We start from the raw sequence: 19,237 nt of genomic DNA, 5'->3' as shown, positions 1-19,237 counted from the left end.
AGCTATTGCTAAGAATGTCTAAAGGCTGGATCTTTTGAGAAATATTTTCAGAAAAAATGAAAATGACCATCTGATGCCAACATTCTTACAGTATCTGTTTTTGTTTCAGAATTTTTGTTATTCTAAGATAAGGAGTGTCTGATGGTACTGGTTAATAGGATTAAAAAGTAACTTTTGTTTGGTAAGCAGTTTAACAATGGGATATTTGGCAGGGGGTGTAATTAAAGGCAAGGAATTAAAACTTGACTTCCAAGATCTTCATCATGATCTTGAATATTATAGTGAACTCAGGGCAGGCTACTGAGAGACACTTTGGTTTAATAACACCAAATAAGTTTTAAGTTGCTTTCGCATGTGCTTTGCTGCTCGTCCAGTCATTGGAATATGTGAAGTGGAGTGATGATAATTTTTGTTACATTACTTGGACTCTGAAAATGTTGTACTATTTTTATGTCAAATTATCTTTCTAAATATTTTTGTCAATTTTTCCAAGTATTCAGCAACTGTTCTATTCAGCAAATTGTGCCATATCAAATTCCTCTTGATTCAGAGAGCCAGCAACTCTGACTTATCTTTAGGATATCCTTTCTTGGTCTGAATAGTTGTTGTACAGTATGTTTGGGGAAAAGGCCTTTTGGTATCTACTGTTAGAAAGAGCATCATACACAATTAGCAGCTTCCTTCAGTGGAGATTCGGATGCTGTGATTGAGTGTCCAGAGCTGAGGAATGCTGGAATCGCAGGCCTCACTCACTCATCTAGTCTTCAGCTCACTTCGAGGGGAAAGGTCACGAGATTTGATGTCTGCCGGGAGAAGGGTGGACCCTGTGTCGTGTGTGTGCTTTACTTAAAATACCGTCATGGTTTGTTTTTAAATGTTCACACCTTAGTGTTTAAACAAGAAGGAGGGTATTTCTTTTTAGATACTTTAAGGCATCTGGAAACCACTAGTGATCAGCGGCCTGGCGTGTAGTTCTTTTATTTACCTTACAGTAGGCTGTGATGAAAGAAGGCAACAAAATGAAAAGGAAAGTATGCAAGCCTAGCCAGAGTACAGTAAATACTAGATCATGCTTTTGATTTCTCATAAACGCCTTATCTTTGCTGATAGAAACAGGTCTCAGAAGAGAAAAGCCTGTTGCGCTGGATACAGTTTCTTTCAGTCGCTCCTACTTGTGTGTAATGCAAGACTGTCATAGCTTGTCTTGGCCGTTCATGTTTATCTTTTACAAATCCAGAAGTTTTAGGTAACCACAAGGCAGGTTTAAGGTGAGGGGCGGTTCTGCACCCTGGACAGGACGCCAGAGACCTGCGGGGTTCACACACGAGGTAGAGCTGCTGGATAAGCTAGACAACATGTCTTTGGACTGTAGGAGGAAGACCACTTAGACTCAGTAGGATCCTGCAAACTGCACACAGAGCAGGTGCCCCAGTACAGAATCGGACCCAGGGCCCAAGAGCTGTGAGGCAGCAGCTCTAACAGCCATTCAGTAGCCATCCTCCTCATTTCCCTGGAATAAACATACAGTCCAGCCTCCGCTGCTTTTTTTGCCCGATTTCTAGGGTTTTGCTGTCGCTGAGCTAAATGTATCCAGTAGTACTATTCTACCTTTGTATGACCAAACATTGTTGGATTATGTATGAAAGAATGATTTCCACATCTGTTTTACAGTAAGAGCCACAACTGCCCAAAATAATGCAGTTTTATACTTTTTATATTTTATATTTTTATATTTTATATTAATATGCAATTAAATGATGGTCTGTGTAATGATTTACGCTGTTTCAGTAATTTCATTGGGTTCATAAGAACATCAAATGGAGAATGCAAGTGTAGTGTCAGTCTTAACTTTTCTGTTGTATAAATTATGTTAGCTTTACACGTATGCATTTTCATTGTACTGTATTGAATGGAATTGTATGGAATTGATTGTAAGTGGAGGAAAGAAAGACAATGTATGGTCTATGGAACCAGATGTTCCCCCTTTGGGGATTTTATGTTTGTCAACACACAGACGTCCTGACCTTATAAGTGATGATTTATTTGGAAAAAGTCTTATGCCTTTTCAGTCGAGGATTTTTAATTCAAAGCTGTTCTCTGTCATTTATTTCCTTGTTTTGCAATTGTGCCTGTATGCTTTTGACCTAGGATTATCCAAAATATTTCTCCTAGCTTGGCATCGCTATTTCAACTCTCTGCTGTAGATGACAGGAAAACCTGGGCCTTTTCTCCTGGTGACAGTGTCTCTGTTATAGATTATATATACTGATGACAATGAAAATATACCATTTCTTATTTGCTCTCCGGAGGCCAGTAACAGAGGAACACGGAATCTGTTGTGTATTATAAATAACGAGCACTTTGGTTAGCCGTCTTGCTGTGGTGTTGATTTTCTGGAACAGACATCTAGTTAGTAGAAATCACATGATCGGCAACATGTTTTGTATGCACTGAATGTTGAGCTGAGGACAGATTGCCAGGGCAGCTGTAGAGCAGTATGTGTGTAAACCCTCAGACAGAAGGCACGACAAGAAAATGCCTGGGTTGAGCAGTGAAGATGGACTTGTTGCTGTGGGCCTAATTGAAAGTGGTCTGTGTGTGAGAACTCTGTTGTCCTGGCCAAATGAGCCCCCTTTGGTCTTTACCAATCGTGGTCTCCTCATAACGCCCATCTATCAATCGGTTTCATTACTCTGTTCTCCTCCCTACTGATAGCTGGTTTGTGGTGAGAGAACTGGCACACTTTGACTGCCGTTAAAGAGCTTTGAGTGGACTCAAAATGAAAATGATGCCTTTTCATCATGGGTCAGTTTATATGTTTAATCTTTAAAATAGCTCTATATATTCTTAAGGTAAAATAAATACTTTTCTTATAGTAAAACGTTCTCCAACTTCCTATCAGAGTCAGAGTGACCAAATGGCTTTCGATATATAGCCTTTTAAAAATGTACCTGACATTCACCCATAAGTTACCCATGTTAAAATGTTTTATTGTGCAACTTGTGATCTTTTGCGGTGGCTGACTTAAGAAAGCATTGTTGTGAAAAGAATGAGGAAGGTTGGAGAACGCGGGCGCTCATGTAATTTGTGGTCTCCACCCAACGGAAATCCTCCTCTCTGTCTGGCCAGTGGAGCTGCTGCAAGCTCTCTCACTGTGGATGGAGCAGAACCTGGAGCAGAGGCTGCTGGAGTTACTGCACTGTGAGTGCAGGGGCCTCCTCAGTGCAGCAAGTCTTGTGCCCTGCCCTCTCTGCTCACACTTTCTCTCTGGCTTTAGTGCTTTCCAAGCTTTTGCTTAGCAGTTTCTCCAGTCTGTTGTAATTACTGGAAGTTCAAACTGTTTTAAGATTCCCAGTGGGAAGGGCATGAATAAGAACACACTCTCTATTACTAAACATCGACGTTTTAGAGATTTCACATTTCTGTAAAGACTAGACCTGGGCATATAATAACAATTCCTTTCACTTATACAGTATTTTCTAGACAATACTCTCAAAGAGATTTAGAGGTAATGGGACTCCCCTCCACCCCCACTGATGTGTAGCCCCACCTGGATGATGAGAAGGCAGCCAAAGTATGGTAGTACACTCACCACTCACCAGCTATCAGTGGGGAGAAGAACGGAGTGATGAAGCCACTTCAGAGATGGGATCATTAGGAGGCCATAATTGGTGAAAACTGAGGGAAAATTTGACAAGGACCCTGGGGTAACACCCCTACTCTTCTCGAGAAATGCCCTGGGAATTGTAATGACCACAGGGAGTCAGGACCTCGGTTTAACATCCCATCTGAAGTACTGTACCTTTTTTTTTCAGCTGCTGGAAGAGGTGTTAGTAGGACCAGTAGGGAGCATTAACACATCTTCCAGCAGAAACCTTAGCTTTCCCAGCAGGTCTCCCATCCAGGTGCTGGCCAGACTCACACCTGCTGAGCTTCAGTGGGTGAAAAGTGTGAGTTGCAGAGTGATATCGACCAGCAGCATATCCGCGGGTCCCAGTTTCTTGCACTAAAGAACATGTCTTCAATCACAGAGATGTCTTTTTTTAAAATGGGTGTGGTTCACAATGATGGTTTGAGGCAACGTGATTAGATTTGTATCTAATACAAATCCCAGATACTGTCATGGTAAGGAGCACAATGTTTTGCTTCAGTGTGTAGAGTCGGAAATCTCCTATTTTGAAAATATTTTTGTTCCTTTGCCAAAATCAAATTGTTTCCATGAGTTAGCCAAATGCGCTTGATAATGTTTTTCTAACGGTTAGGCAGACCCAATAGCTATCAGGTACACTACAGTACTCTTAATCTATTATAAAAGAAGCAGTGGTCTCTGATGTACATTGCAGTCCAGGTTTCACGTCACTAGAGCCCGAGCTGTGTGCTACGTGCACACGTTTCCAGATTAATTTCCCAAACCGTTCGTCTGGAAAGAGCTCCCAGGCACCTTTGTGATGTCATCCCAGGCCGCAAACCAATGGGGATCTCCACAACGGCACAGCTGAGCTTCCTTTCCTTCTTTGGGAGTTTTGCTCCTAGACGATGGCGCTGACAAATGAAGCGATGTGCTCGAGACCTCACGAAGTGTTTAGCCACAATAGCTTTTCACCCGTGGGGCAGAGCAACTCACTGTGCCTCGACACAGTGGAAATCGTTTGTGTTGCAATTTGCTGTATCCCCCAGAGGCACTCAAAGACAACAGGGCTGTTTAATGTTTTTTTCAGTCTGTTCCAAAGATATGACTTATGGGTCCCCGGAATGCGTCTAAACTTAGCTCTCTTCTGAACAAATACTTTTTGGACTACTGGAATTCCAAAAAACATAACATTTAATTTTAAGGTTGGGAGCACATAGCTTGTTTTTCACATTCCATTGAGGCTTCTTGAAGAGAGCGTGGGGGAGCTGGTGGGGTTTACCTTGCCCTGCAGATCTGCAGCATGATTACAACTTCATTATTCGTGACGAGCTCTGCGGGCTCTTCAGTCACATTTCCCTTGCAACTTCTGAAGTCATCAATCTCCATGCGCAGTCAGTTTCCACAGTAACATTTCATGTGCATTTTGCTTTTATTAGCTGGGCTCACAAAGGCAATTTAAATGGCCCTGCAAAGCATTTCACAGGGCAGCCTGTTAAGTTGGAGTTACCACTGAAATTTGGACCGGCAGTTCATTTGGGTACTAAGGTTGTGTGTTTGTGAGCCTTTCCTGCCATTTTGAATTAATGGACACCAATGGGTTTACATTAGTGGAGATGAATCCTTGGCACTTTTTTTATTAACAAGAACTTAATCATAAAGGAAAAGAATTATATTCTGTCTAAATGCTGTCAAACATTAATGGGATGGGAGTTCAGAAGCTGTTACCTATATTTTAAAGAAAATTTATAGCATTTCTATCAGACATTTTGATGCAGTGTGATCAAGAAAAGTCCAGAATAAAAGGTATTTACACAAAAAGATTGTGCAAAGAGAATTGCCTTACTCTTTAAAATGTATTTCCTGACAGTGGGGTGTGTGGTTTATTTTGAGTTTACAGAATGTTGCAGATAACGTGTACAGTTTGCTGTGTTTAAAGCTTTCTATATATGTACTGTAGAAACACTGAAACAGAGAGGAAATGACCAGCAAACTTGTTTCTGGACCGTGTTTCCTAGCTGAAGAAAGATAATTTTTAAGTCCTAGATGGGATGGGTCATTTCCTGTATTGCTGAACTATGACACTGATATCAAACTTTTTTCCCTAAATAGTAGATTTTGCACGCTGGGAAGTTTAGAGAAAGTGTCAGTCGTCACATTTCCCTTTTAATGTACAGTATATACATTAGCATATTGTTAAGGAGTGTACAGACTGCAAACTAGCATGAGTTAAATTTGATTTATTTCAGTCTAAAATGTGCACAGGTGAGAGTGTGTACATCAGTTTTTCTTTCATTATTTTCTATACATTCCATTTTAGATCTTGTATTTCTAGTAATAACACCTCGGCCTTTTTAAAGTTTGTTCTTAACACTTTGAAACTTATCACTTTGAGTTAACCTGGGTATTCTAAAGAATAATTATCATCAAAACCAATGGGTATTCATTGTCGTTTTTGTAAAGCATTTTAATGATTGTAATCTATCCATTTAATCTTACATTTTCATCCTGTAGAATTTCAGTTTGTTATAGCTACTTATATATGTATACACTTGTATATACCTTTTAGGATGGCAAATCCACAGATGTTCCTCTACAGTCTAGTCAAATATTTAGGTAATACGTTTGAAAAAAATGTTACAATACTGTTAAATAAACCATAGTTTAATAATTTAATTGTTTAAAACAGCTCTAATATTGCAGCAACACATGCTAGCAGCAAAGCAGAAATAAGAGGCATTTTATTACAAAAGAGTGGTCATCAAGCAGGTAATCTGCTTTAAGCTGAAGGTAGTGAGTGTGGATATTTATTTGAAAAGCGTACCCCCAAAAAAGTAAGTTTAAGTGAAAAATAGGTTGCTTTTAGTTGTCTTTAGCAATTTATACTGTAATTGAGTGGTATGAAGTATTCACATTTGTTTATTTGTCGAAACAGTCTCTTCTGTGATCCAAACATCAATACAGCTTCAGTGATTCTAGTTAAGATTATTTCTTAATCACCCTTTTGTCCTAAGAAAAACTTTGAAAAATGCTAAACATTTTTTAGCTCTGGCGGGAGTATGTACACATTGTGTGTACACAATTATGATTGTTCTTCGAGTCTCGTTTGCCAAACAGCCATCTCTCACCATCCCGTCAATTCTGAATGCAGTTCTAGTGGTTAAACAACAGCCTCCAACATGCTGAAAACATATATACAGTATGTGGGTGTGTAGTGTCATAATTTTGACACAGAAATAGAATGTTGAATGTTTTCAACAATATGAGCAGGTCACCAGGAATGTATGGTAGGTTAGGATAGGTGGGCAGTATGAAGCAGAAGCTTCAAGAAGCATTGAGACTGGGATGTGTGGACAATTACTGTTAAAGCCCAGAAATCCATCAGCTGGATTGAAGCCATTTGCTATGCGCGCTTGCTGAATTGGACAGGTTTCTTGTGAGGTCTTGTTTCCTTGTTTCACCTTGTAATTGCATCACACACTTTTCAGAATTCACTTCAGGGTAAAACCATCCTGATCTCTCTCTCTCCCCGTGCCAAGCGAGCAGCGGTGAGGTGCATCCCTTCTAATCCGAGTCTGTGAAGCCTCACAGTGCAGCTGGCTGGCCGTGCTTCGTGTGTAAACTCTTTGCGACACAGTAGCGAAGGCTGCTGCTGTTGTGAAAGTGGTGAAACTGAAAGTCTTGTCTTTTTTTTTATCTTGCAGGATTCCATGAACGCCTTGGTTTTAGATTTGGACTTCCCTGCCCTTAGGAAAAACAAGAACATAGAAACATTTTTAAACAGATGTAAGTACTTAATTGAAACCTGAACAAGACCGGCTTTGTGTATACCATCTAACTGTTGACTATTATTAGGTATTAACAGGTTTTTATCTACAAGATGCTGAATGTTTTTTCTTGACCTGCTTATGATTATTAAACATAACACAACTGATAGGAAGGCGTCATCTTATGTTGTTGCAGCAAAAATTAATTGAACGTTTTCAATCAGTTTTTGCTGCGAATCCCTATGCCTTCCACTAAGTTACAGGACAACATTGGAAAAACGGGATGGTGCATTTCAGTATATGTGATGCATGTTTGCTGAAGATGCCAATTAATGGCACATAATTTTTGGGTCTAATCTTCATGAACAAGCTACTGTAATTGTGCTCCTTGAGTGTGTTTGTGTGTGCCCTGCGGTGGACTGATGTCCCCTCCAGGGTGTGCCCCACCTTGCACCACCTGTTGCTTGCTGGCGTAGGCTCTGGCTCCTCTGAGACCCTGCACTGGATGAAGTGGTTAGAATATGGATGGATGGATGGTTTTGACCTTTTTCTGTGGCCGTGAGTCTCGGAGGAAAGCAGTCGGGGAGGGAAAGAAAAACAGTTTATGGAGCTACGAAGTGAAAGATTTATGAATGGGGAAACTTGTTTTACAACGAATGTGAAATGCCATTACCTTTTGCTACAGCTACTCTCTGTTTTTTTATGTGAGAACGTCATCAGCTGTACCTACATGCTCAGCATACTTTCACTTCTAAAAAATGAGCTTCCCACTTTCCAGATATTAAACGCTCAAATGTATGCAAGTCAGTTCAGCGTAACAGCAATCTAGTTTTAAAGCATTTTTACTTGATAAGAAGGGTTACAAAGGAGAGGAGGCCTTTTAACCAATCTTAAATAATTTGGTAGTAAGTAGTTAATTGATGCAACATTCTTGTTCAGTTGTTTCTTGAAAGAAACCAGGTTTTCATCTTCAACAAGCTGAGTAGCCTATCCCATAATCCCACAGAATGATGTGGCAGATGGAGCATTGTGTTCTTTGATTCTGTATTGTTAACTAACAAATTCAGGAAAAAATATTGTCTCAAGTGCAGTACTTTATTAAACTTGACTTCACTATCAAGTCCGTTTGCTTCAAATTCTCATTGTCTGTGTTTGTGTTTTCGGAGTTGTTGGCATCATTACACTGGATGTTGAATCATTGGAAATAGTAACAGTGACAGCAAAAGTGCTTTCCTGTCTTTGTGAGAGAGCAGCATTAATCCAGGCAAGGTGAGAGTAAAGGTGAGGGCTGCAAGAAACACAACAGTTTCATACCTGTACTAATTCTGAACAAGGGGAAACATGTAATTCCTGCCATGTAACAGCAGTATCCGCTCTGAAGATGACTGGTTACCAAAAAATAATTAATCGTGAAATTAACATTTAATTAAAAAGGATATTTGTGAGCAAAATTGTATTCCATTTTAAAATGTTTGCTCACACTTAGTTTATCAAAATATTTTTTAATTTGATCATCTAGAAAAAACATACAAGGGTTGGTAGAAAAGTGACATCTTCAGCTGCTTAATGAGCAATTAAATAAGCTTTTGTAGTGATCCTTGTACTTTATTACATTATATGTAATGGCACTAAATTAAAAGATTTGTTTTTTAATAGATTGTGTGTTTATTGGTTAGGAGGCCAGGAAAACATAGACTGGGCCATAGTAAAAAGAAAAGTCAAATCTAAAGAGCACTTAGACCTATTGAGTAGTTGTGAGTGATCAATGCAAAGCCACCTGCTTTATCACAAATACCAATATAGTTTGCAAAACCTCATTATAGCTGTGTTCGGCACAGAGGTGTTTTGTGAAAGCTGGCAGCATAGTTATTATAATTCTGTGACCATGGTGCATCATAAGGGATATATCCCTTTTTTCTGCGGTCATACCTCTTGTCCGGCTGGTGCAGCGTTTCGGACGCGTGCCGGGGAGAATTCAGCAGGAGGACGTTGCCGCGCAGCTGTCCTGCCGAACCTGCCGTCTGTTAGCAGAGTTTTTGCTTGTGTCGCGCAGATGAGAAAGTCACGGGGAAGATACAGGACCTGCAGATGAAATCGGAGGATTACGAGGTGGTCAAGGTGATCGGAAGAGGGGCCTTTGGGGAGGTCCAGCTGGTGAGTCCACGTCCCCCCGTTTTTCGGCGACCTTTATTCTCAGCTTCAACTGCCGGTTGACATGAGAGAATTGGCTGGGGGTTGGCCTTGCGCTGCTTGACAACACTTTCAGAGCTAATAAGTTGAAACCTTGGGCTGCCTTCTTTTTAATTGCGCAAAGACTAGCCTCAAACAGTGAAGGTGTGTAAAATGATGCATTTTATCATCGGTAGGCCCTGCAGACGGTGTTGTGGCATAACGAATGGCGTTACATGTCACAGACAAGCAAAAGTGCATTCCCTTTGAAAGGAGCATAAATATTCATGGAGATATTTTTTAGGTACTTCATTTAAGTGTAAATGTCGGAATGTATTTTCAGAAAGAGGGCTTAGAGAACCAGCTGATGCTTTAAATATACATCTGTAAAATGCTTCTGGCTATTGTAGGAGGTTGTTCAAAATAAACTATATGACGTGGTTTTTGTTTAATTTTGTTTTCATTTTATATGTTCAGTTCCTATTGTATAGCAAAAATCATTTTACCAAGAACTGTTTTTAGAAAGGGTGTTAGTCTTAATTGGAAAATAAAGCTTTTCTTGTGACTCATAAAGTCAGAACATGATTCTGCCTGTGAAGACAGGAAAGTTTAAGATGGATGCACATGATTTGTGTGAATATATTGCCTCACTGCAATTGTGTAACACATTCTACACTGTTCATTACAGGTGCGCCATAAAGCGTCCCAGAAGGTTTATGCAATGAAGCTTCTTAGTAAATTCGAAATGATCAAGAGGTCAGATTCGGCTTTCTTCTGGGAAGAAAGAGATATCATGGCTTTTGCCAACAGTCCCTGGGTTGTCCAGGTAAGATTTCTGATTTTTCAAAGAGCTGTTGTGAGAAACCTTTACAATGCTAGGCTAACACTGTTCAGTTGATATTAAAGACACATCAGAGATGGGATATTATACCGAAGATGTTCACTTTGCCTCTGCCCAGAATATTTTTATATTTATATGTACACTTCATTTTCTGTTCCTGCGGAAGCTGTGAGTATACAAGGCTCCTTATTTCTCATCGTATACCAGATATAACAGGTAATTGTGAGTGATCGAGCACTCACGTGATCATGTGGCTTTGCACGAATGGGGCTTCCTGTTGTATCACTAATACCAATATAGTTTACAAAACCTCATTATAGCGGTGTTTTCATCACAAAATTGGCATTTTGTCTACAGGAACAAGTAAAGGTAATTCCAGACAAGAAAGAAGAAAATACAATGAGCCTTGGCTGAGCTTGCTTCCCTTGTTATTTCAGTTATATTTTTCAGTGTTGCCATTAACCTTTGCAGCCAGCGCACACTGACACAGCTCCCCACTTGGACGTTGTATTTAGCCATCCTATGCCGACTGTGCAAAAAAAGTAAAAGCTAGAACTTAACAGCATCGGTTTTGTTTTGGGCAGCTGTGCTGTGCCTTTCAAGATGACCGGTATCTCTACATGGTGATGGAGTACATGCCAGGGGGAGACCTCGTGAACCTCACAAGCACCTACGACGTGCCCGAGAAGTGGGCCAAGTTCTACACGGCGGAAGTGGTGCTCGCCCTGGATGCCATTCACTCCATGGGCTTCATCCACAGAGACGTGAAGCCTGACAACATGCTGCTAGACCGCCACGGTCACCTCAAGCTCGCCGATTTTGGCACGTGTATGAAGATGGACAAAGTAAGCACGGAGGCTGAAAACAAGTTTCAAAGCCGTTCATTCATGTTAATCAGGGGAACCGCAGTTTAGGTACCAGCAGCTAGAATCGGACATTATCTTTCAGGCACGTGTAGGGTGGTCTCTAATACACAGCCCCACCTAGTGGCACACCAGAGTTAGTCCTCCACCCTACACATGCTTAGAAAAATGTGTAGTTCTCAGGTAGTAAAAGCCTGCTCACTGGAAGAAATTATTGGTAGTGTATTATAAATGCCAGATGATGTTAGATATCATCTAAAAAAATATTTATGGAGCATTATAAGCTAACCTTCTGTTAATTGTAGATGTTGTGTTAACTTCATTCACTTATACTACCTTCAAATAAACTTCAAATAAATATTCAGCTGTAGATATGTTATCCCTTTTTATGTTGATGTGGTCTGTACATTCTTACTTCATTAGACTCCATTTTGAATGTGATGGGTGTGCTTTAATAAACAGTCTCGAATATTTGCACTGCTGTTGCTATGTTACCTCTGAATATTTGTGAATTGAAAGCATGATTTAATTTACAAAAAAGAAATAATGAATGTTTACCTAGCTCATCAAGTTACAGATGTACTATAGACCATCACAGATGTTTGCACTCTTGCCATTTTCTAAAGATAATTGGACAAAAATATTTCTGTGGGCTATACAAAATTAATATACAGTATGTATAAGATTTGTATTAAAATAGTCCATTGATATTAAGTTACCTATATGAACTTTTAATTGTGAAGTGAATTTCATGACCCAGAATTAAAGACTGTTATTTACTTAGTTGGACAAGTTTAATCCCTTGCTGCTTAACTGTCAATGTTTTTTATTGGTGTGTAGTAATAAAGTATTTCTATTTAAAAATGAAAGTTAATATATGATTGAACATTGACATTCATCTATTTATTTGTATTTTTTTATTAAATGACTCCACCTATGGAGCCAAAGGTGCTGATCCTTTACAGATTTAAGCAGGCATTACCTCAATCTGACCTTAATTTGGACTTTAAAGTTATAATGTGCTTCAGAAATTGTGCCACTTGGTTTTACTGAAATTTGTGTTGTAGCACCACCTCGTGGTGTAAACAGGCTTAACGAGTTTGCTTGATTTCACTTTTTCTTGCCATGTTTTCCTGATAGTTACTTCACACAAACATTATTTGTTGAGTTTTCCGATGACACCATGGCCTATGTAAATGCATAGTTTCATATTTAATAAAAGATTTGTGCGATGTTGGTGCCATTTATCATTGTATGTAGACGGAATTTGTGTTCTGCCTCTACAGACAGGCATGGTGAGGTGTGATACTGCGGTGGGAACCCCTGACTACATATCTCCAGAAGTTTTGAAGTCCCAGGGAGGGGACGGATACTATGGCCGAGAGTGTGACTGGTGGTCTGTGGGAGTCTTTATCTTTGAAATGCTCGTTGGTGAGTACAGTATTTAAAGTTAGCCGTCATAGATTTTAGTAGGAGATAAACAGACAGTCAATGGGTTATATTGTAACCGACTTATGTATAATTGTACTTGCATACCAATCCCATTAAAACAGAAAAAGGAATCCTGGGTTGTGTATAATTGTTTACATTGCATACATAACTCAGAAATGGTTGAGTGGGTGTAGTTGTGTGGTGGAGGGGCACACAGCCTGTACTGTAATTGGCAGCATTTGCTTTCTGGGTCAGGGATTGTATTTTTTCCCATGATTTCCTTTAACCTCGGAGCCATGGTAGCTCAGACGACAGGAGAGGCTAGCTCCTGACCGGAAGGTCCCGGGTTCAATCCCAGGTGGGGGCAAGTGATGTAACTTGCTTTAATTCCTTCCAGACGGCTCCCAGGTCCACTCAGCCTGCTTTCCAAATGAGTACCGGGGGTTAGTCCTTCTGGGGGTAATAGGCCGGCCGGAGCGTGATGCTGACCACATCACCTCCACCTCCAGTGTCGGATGGACAAAAGAAAAATGGTGGACCTTGCCCCCCATTCCCCATGGGCCTTTATGGCCTGAAAAGGGACCTACCTACCTACTATGTGTAAAGTGATACTGCTGCAGTGAAGAAGCAGCTTAAAGTGATTACTCTAGAAACAGAAAATGGATATAAATATATTATCAAAGATTGCATGTGAACTCAGACCGGCATTGTCCATGGTGAATACCACTGTGGAAGACAGAGATTGAGCATTGGGATATTTGAAGGGATCTGCCCCCCATGAAGTCAACTATTACAAGCAAGCAAAGAGGAAATGTTTGTGAGGTAGTGGAAAAACTTTTAATTGTGTGGATAGAAGATCAAACACAAAGACACGTGCCTCTGAGCTTTCCCACTCGTCATTTAAGATATGTGCCAGTTAAATATTGCCTTCAGTCTAAGGCTGTTTAATGTAATGCTTAGTTTTTATCGAAGGTGTTATGGTCACAACATACACAGTATTTCAAGCAGGTTTGTTCCTATAATGATTGCCTCGCTTTGTGCAGTTAACTTTTCTTTACTCAAACTGAGTCTTCAGTACATCCAATGGACAACAGGTAGAACTCTGAACAGCACTTACCATTACTCTCTCCACCGTAGATTCTGTGGGGAAACACCCAGTATAGGTACCTCCAATATTGCTACAAAATATTGCTGTAAAAATATGGAGATGTAGTTAACGTCAATACTGAGTTATGTAGTAGGTTCAGGAACATAACCCTTACGTAAGTTGATGACTGTTTTAGGTGAATATCAGGCTGTGAAGAGTCGAGCAAAAAGGTTTATTTTAATATCTCAATGGTAACAGATGCACAGAAGCCTTTTCAGTTCAACCTCAGTGTTTTTGTATTAATAATTTGAGATATTAATCAGAACATGTTGGTCACCGGTGAAAAATGTCTAACATATTGCTCATATATTCTCCTGTAGGCGATACTCCGTTTTATGCCGACTCTTTGGTTGGAACGTACAGTAAAATTATGGATCACAAGAACTCTTTGAACTTTCCGGATGATGTTGAAATCTCAGAAGATGCCAAAAATCTTATCTGTGCCTTCTTAACCGATAGGTGAGTCTTGTCTACTTCAGGACACTGTTCAAAAGCCCCATTGCAAAGCCACACAAAATGTCTTGTTGTCCTGGTTTCGTCAGTTCATTAATGCCACCTCATACTGTTTCCTCCAAAAGTCTCCGGATCTCAAAGTCAAAATTTCCTTTATAGTCAAGCAGTTAGTTTTGGTGATCATGAAAATAATATGAAAGTACACAAAACTTCAGTAGGGTGATGAGGACATGGAACAAGCTAACCGGGGATATTGTTGAATTCTCGGATCATTTCACTACTAACTACCAAACAGGCTAGAGGGACCTTTCTTATATTCTTATGAATGAGTACTGTACCTGATCCGTTATGTGATTATATGTTTTATAATTCCATCCATATTTAAACAAAAATGTACTTTGTGTTCAGCCCTGTAACTTGTTTTTGGGGCGCATTCACTTCAAGTACAGTTGGGGCACATACATTCGGTTACAGTGTAAAAGTGGTACTTGGTATTGGGTTGCATTTCTCTTTGAGACAGAATTAAATCTCCAACCCTTTGAGTTCGTCCTCCTTGTATAATCATTTGAGCTGCTTTTCCAAGCCTTTGCTGCAGGTAGTTTTTCTTTCTTGCGGTATTTTGAATGTCTTCTTCAGTGTGTAAAAGGCGTGTTGATTTTAATTTAAGTCTGGAGATTGGTTTGGCCAGTCTGAGATTTCACGCTTTTATTCTCCTGATGAACATCTTGGTTGCATTGGTCATATACTTTGGGTCACTCCATGTTGATGCACCGCCCATTAAAAGTATAGACACATTTTTTTATACATAAACTGATAATGTTTCTCTTAATTTCGGAATTCTTCTGTCATCGTTAATTCCATCATTAGGTCCATGACATTACCTTCTGAAGCTGCTGAAAAGTGCTCACAATGTAGTTCAAAAGATGAGCGAGCGGAGAGCACTGGGGTAATGTCTTATTGATTGATGAGAAATAATATCACTTTATGAAAGTGATGAAAAGGTCAAGAGTGAAAAAAGAAAAGAACTGCAGAACTTCCGGAGCTGGAACTTCTTGCTACAAAGAACACCACCTGGCCTGTGAAGCATTTCTTGGCCATGTGTGGCTGCCTCTGGAACTGCTCAAGATGACTTGAGGTGCTAAGGATCAGGCCCTGACTCAGGGTGCTGGAAAAACCTAGGCCTGAATGTTACTAACCAGATCAGCGGGTCTACATAGCCAGTGTTGAGTTCTCATCTAATAAACAGCTCAGGTGCAGTGTAACCACCTACTCTTGTGTTGTGTAAGAGGTCATGTTATTTATGTTTTAACACAAGGGTGCTTTATTGTCCTAATGGAGCCCCTGAGTTAAGTGGATCTTTCAGTGGTCCTCTGGAATGAATAAAAAAATCTCTCCACTTGTATATTCCCCTTAGTTTGTCTTCCTCCTGCCAAATTTTGGCAGTCCAGCAAAAAATGCTTTTAAGCAAATATAACTAGCTTAAGCAGTTGGAACTGTGTAGCACAAAACTGGCCACGTGGCCATTTGCTATTTAGCAGTGTTATTTTACCCCTGTCGTGGTCTCTATCCAATTCCTGTGGCGGGATTATAGACTGGGGATTGTAAGAGACTCTGCTCTTGTCAAACAGGCATGCTGTGTACAGCACATGCTTTGCTATGAACATCTTCAGTATGCTTTGCCCAGATTTTTATTAGTTAACTCTGCATCCGCTTTCCCAGTAGCTTCTATCTTGTCTTGTGTTGCAGGATCAGTGTCTTGGCCCAAAAGAAAGCTTGTTCTCAAATATTTTGAAAGAATAATGAAGAAAATGTACCAATGACTTTTACTTGACATAGTTTTGGGGTTTTGTTTTGCTGCTTTTAGTTTCTGTTTTCAGGTTATTCTCCTTTATAAAGATCATTGCATGTTGATCTTAATACTTGGGAGTCTGGTTTTGTGAAGTGCATGATTGATGACAACCATATTAATTTATCCAGTGATGTCTGCCTTTTTATTTTGAATCATGTTAAGGATCAAAAGACTTTTGCAATAAGAAGCCGATTTACTTGGTTTAAGTAGAAAACCGGAACATCTGAGCGGCCCAACTTGTGAGGTACCTGGTTGGAATGCGGAATTGCTAATCCTAATGCAGGCCCACTTCAAGCTGTTGGGAGGGTGTAGCAGGATTGCATTATCCAACAGGCATGGTAGACCACTAAAAAACTAAAGCTTTTAAAGCACTAAAAAACTCACCATTTTTTATTTGTATGATAAAAACTAAAATATCTGTTCTGGAATTAATATAAATAGCAGGGATAGGCCATCTGAAAAGAAAATTCAAGAAATTTTATATCAACCATTTACTCATAGATATCAATTCATCCATAAAAATGTCTCTACCATAGAGCCTACAAAACCGTGCAAGCTAAAGAATTAAATGAGCGTCCACTCACTGTATTTACTAAATCTATATGTACTAAATGGGTAATACTGACTCAAAGGGCATATGAATAGGTTTATGCTGTAGACCACCTAATGCAGATGCGGGGTGCAAGTAGCAAGTACGATGAGATCAGGAATGTACGTAGCAAACATGACGTGATATAACAAGGAGGTTTTAACATTCCACACACAAATTGGGGTCTTGTATTGGAGAACACAGAAGCTTGAAATGAAATGGTTAATGGTTGCTTCTTTACACAGTTTTGTAAAGGCACCATGTTATTGAATAATTGAACCCAGGATGAAGTTCATATTGACCTAAAATTTTCAAACAACCAAGATATAATTAAAGGAATAGACATGATAGAACCACTTGGAAATTGTGACCATAATATGGTATCTTGTGATATAAGTGTGTATCTAAAATTAGGGTTTATAATTTTAGAAAAACAAGCTATGAAGGAATGAGGCAGAGCTTACAAGCAGTGAACTGGAAACAGATGATACAGCGTCAATAGAGAAAGATGGTTGTGCTTCAATAACAATCTTGCAGGCTCAGAATGAACTTATTCCAAAGACATAGAAGTGGAGAGGAGAGAATATTGCAATAGAGGGAAACCATAATGTGAAGCACCTTTTCCTTTATTACAGCAGTAAAAGAACGCTAGGACTGAATACCAGTGATAGAGAAGGCTTTGGCATGAAGACTTGGACAAAATGATGGATTGGGCTGACACTGTGGCAAATGAAGATCAGCATCGATACGTGTGAAGTGATCCACACTGGTAGCAGGAACATACATGACACAATTTACATGGGTGCTTCTGAGCAGCAGGGAGGTTACACACAAATGGGATCAAGCTGTTTAGACATTCTTGTATAACCTCATTCAGACAATGTGCGGACACAACAAACAAAGCAAATGGAATGCTTAGGTATACAGCAAAAATGTGGAATTGAAACATAGCTTTCCTGGATTTAAGCTCAACAATGCACTTGTAGGACCTTGTCTTGAACACTGTTCAGTTTTGGTTTAAGAAGGGCCTGTAATCCTGAAAAATGTTTTCTGGTCTCAGTCCCCTTGGAAAATACAGACAAGTTAAGGGAAATAAATCTCTTCAGTCTAGAACAAAGGGTTCAAATCAGGGGACTGTTTCACATTATTGTACTAGGGGGGTACAGCTGGAAACTTAAGGGGACTTCATTGAGGTTAGAGAACAGGAAAGGCTTCTTTACTCAAAGAGTGGTGGTTGTCTAGCCAGGAGAGACCCAGAGCCTTAAAGAAATGTCTGGATGACATTTTAAATTCACTTAACTACCAAACGTGCAAGATGGGCCGAATGGCCTATGTTTCGCAGACCGGTCTTATGTGGATGTTTCTGGTGAGGTGTTGGATAGGGTGTCTTCAGTTTAAAGTGCAACAGGGACCCCTGGGACCTGTCCAGCATCGGTGAGTTTGCAGTGCTTTTAGATGCATCGCTCCTCCGGCTTCATGCAAAACCCTGCATGGTGGCACACAATAATTCGGCACCCCGATGGGAGACTTGGTCGCGAGTCGTGCCGTATGAGGAGGTGTAGCAGCAAGCAAAGCGGATTCCCAGTTAGTGGTTCCTGATTTTGTAAGAATGCAATAGAAAACTGGAAGTATGAGCTTATAAAAACGTGGAATTTATGGCCTATATTTGAAATTACTGCATAGAGACACTGAAAAGACCAGTTCTTTTTTAACATGAGTAAATGGCATCCAAATAGCATTGCCAAGCAAAATTGGGAGGAAAATAAAAAAAATCTTCCATTGTAGTTGCCATGGTGAAGCAGACCCTATTGGATGGGGAAAAAGACATTGTTGTCTTTTCTTCTCGGTTGCGTTTGAACCAGCTACAGAAAGCTAAAAGTAATGTGCAGTTCTTGGCATGGTTAAAGAATCGTATTTATCTTGCAATTGGTATTTCGTGGTGGGTTCTTCTAACAGTCATTTAGATGGATGATTCTTGCTTCAAAGTGAGTTGAGAGCTTATGCTGCCATGATTGGGTAGGAGCAGCGTTCCAGCGGCTGGAATAATCGGTTAGTGCAGTTAAAAACTTTCCCGGATAGTCTTATAATATTGTTTAACACTTCATTAGGGAAACCTACAGTACATTAGAGGATGTCGAGTCATCTGAAATGAAGTGTAGGTACTTTGGATTCAAGATTTAATATGAATATGTATGATTTCATATATAAACCTTTTTAATTGTGTCTTTAACTGCCTTTAAAGTCCAAACTTATTTTTGTCTTCCAAAACTTATTTTGCTCTTAACACTTATATGGTGTCTATATAAGATATGAACATACAAGCATAAAATATATATAAAATATTTGGTTTTGTATTTTTATTTTAAACACACTATGGCATATCTCCACACTTTATTCTGGTGGACTATTAATGTACTCAGGTGATCTATATTACTTAAGGGGGTGGTGCAGTGGCTCTGTGGCTAAGATCTGCGCCTGTGGCTGGAAGGTTGCCGGTTCA

General features: G+C 39.8%; 1 protein-coding gene across 2 annotated transcripts in view; it reads left to right on the top strand.

Moving 5' to 3' along the window:
* Positions 1-19,237, top strand: part of rock2a (rho-associated, coiled-coil containing protein kinase 2a) — a 74,358-nt gene that overhangs the window by 21,691 nt on the left and 33,430 nt on the right. For both annotated transcript variants that reach the window (XM_088934461.1, XM_088934460.1), the window contains exons 2-7: positions 7,333-7,414; positions 9,449-9,549; positions 10,253-10,390; positions 10,990-11,250; positions 12,555-12,699; positions 14,167-14,305. In XM_088934461.1, coding sequence (XP_088790587.1) covers positions 7,333-7,414; positions 9,449-9,549; positions 10,253-10,390; positions 10,990-11,250; positions 12,555-12,699; positions 14,167-14,305 — 866 coding nt within the window. The remainder of the gene's footprint in view (positions 1-7,332; positions 7,415-9,448; positions 9,550-10,252; positions 10,391-10,989; positions 11,251-12,554; positions 12,700-14,166; positions 14,306-19,237) is intronic.

This window comes from Atractosteus spatula, chromosome 2 (genome assembly GCF_055471065.1).
Source record: "Atractosteus spatula isolate fAtrSpa1 chromosome 2, fAtrSpa1.hap1, whole genome shotgun sequence".
Classification (NCBI taxonomy): Eukaryota; Metazoa; Chordata; class Actinopteri; order Semionotiformes; family Lepisosteidae; genus Atractosteus; species Atractosteus spatula.
This window is presented reverse-complemented; position numbering and strand designations above follow the sequence as displayed.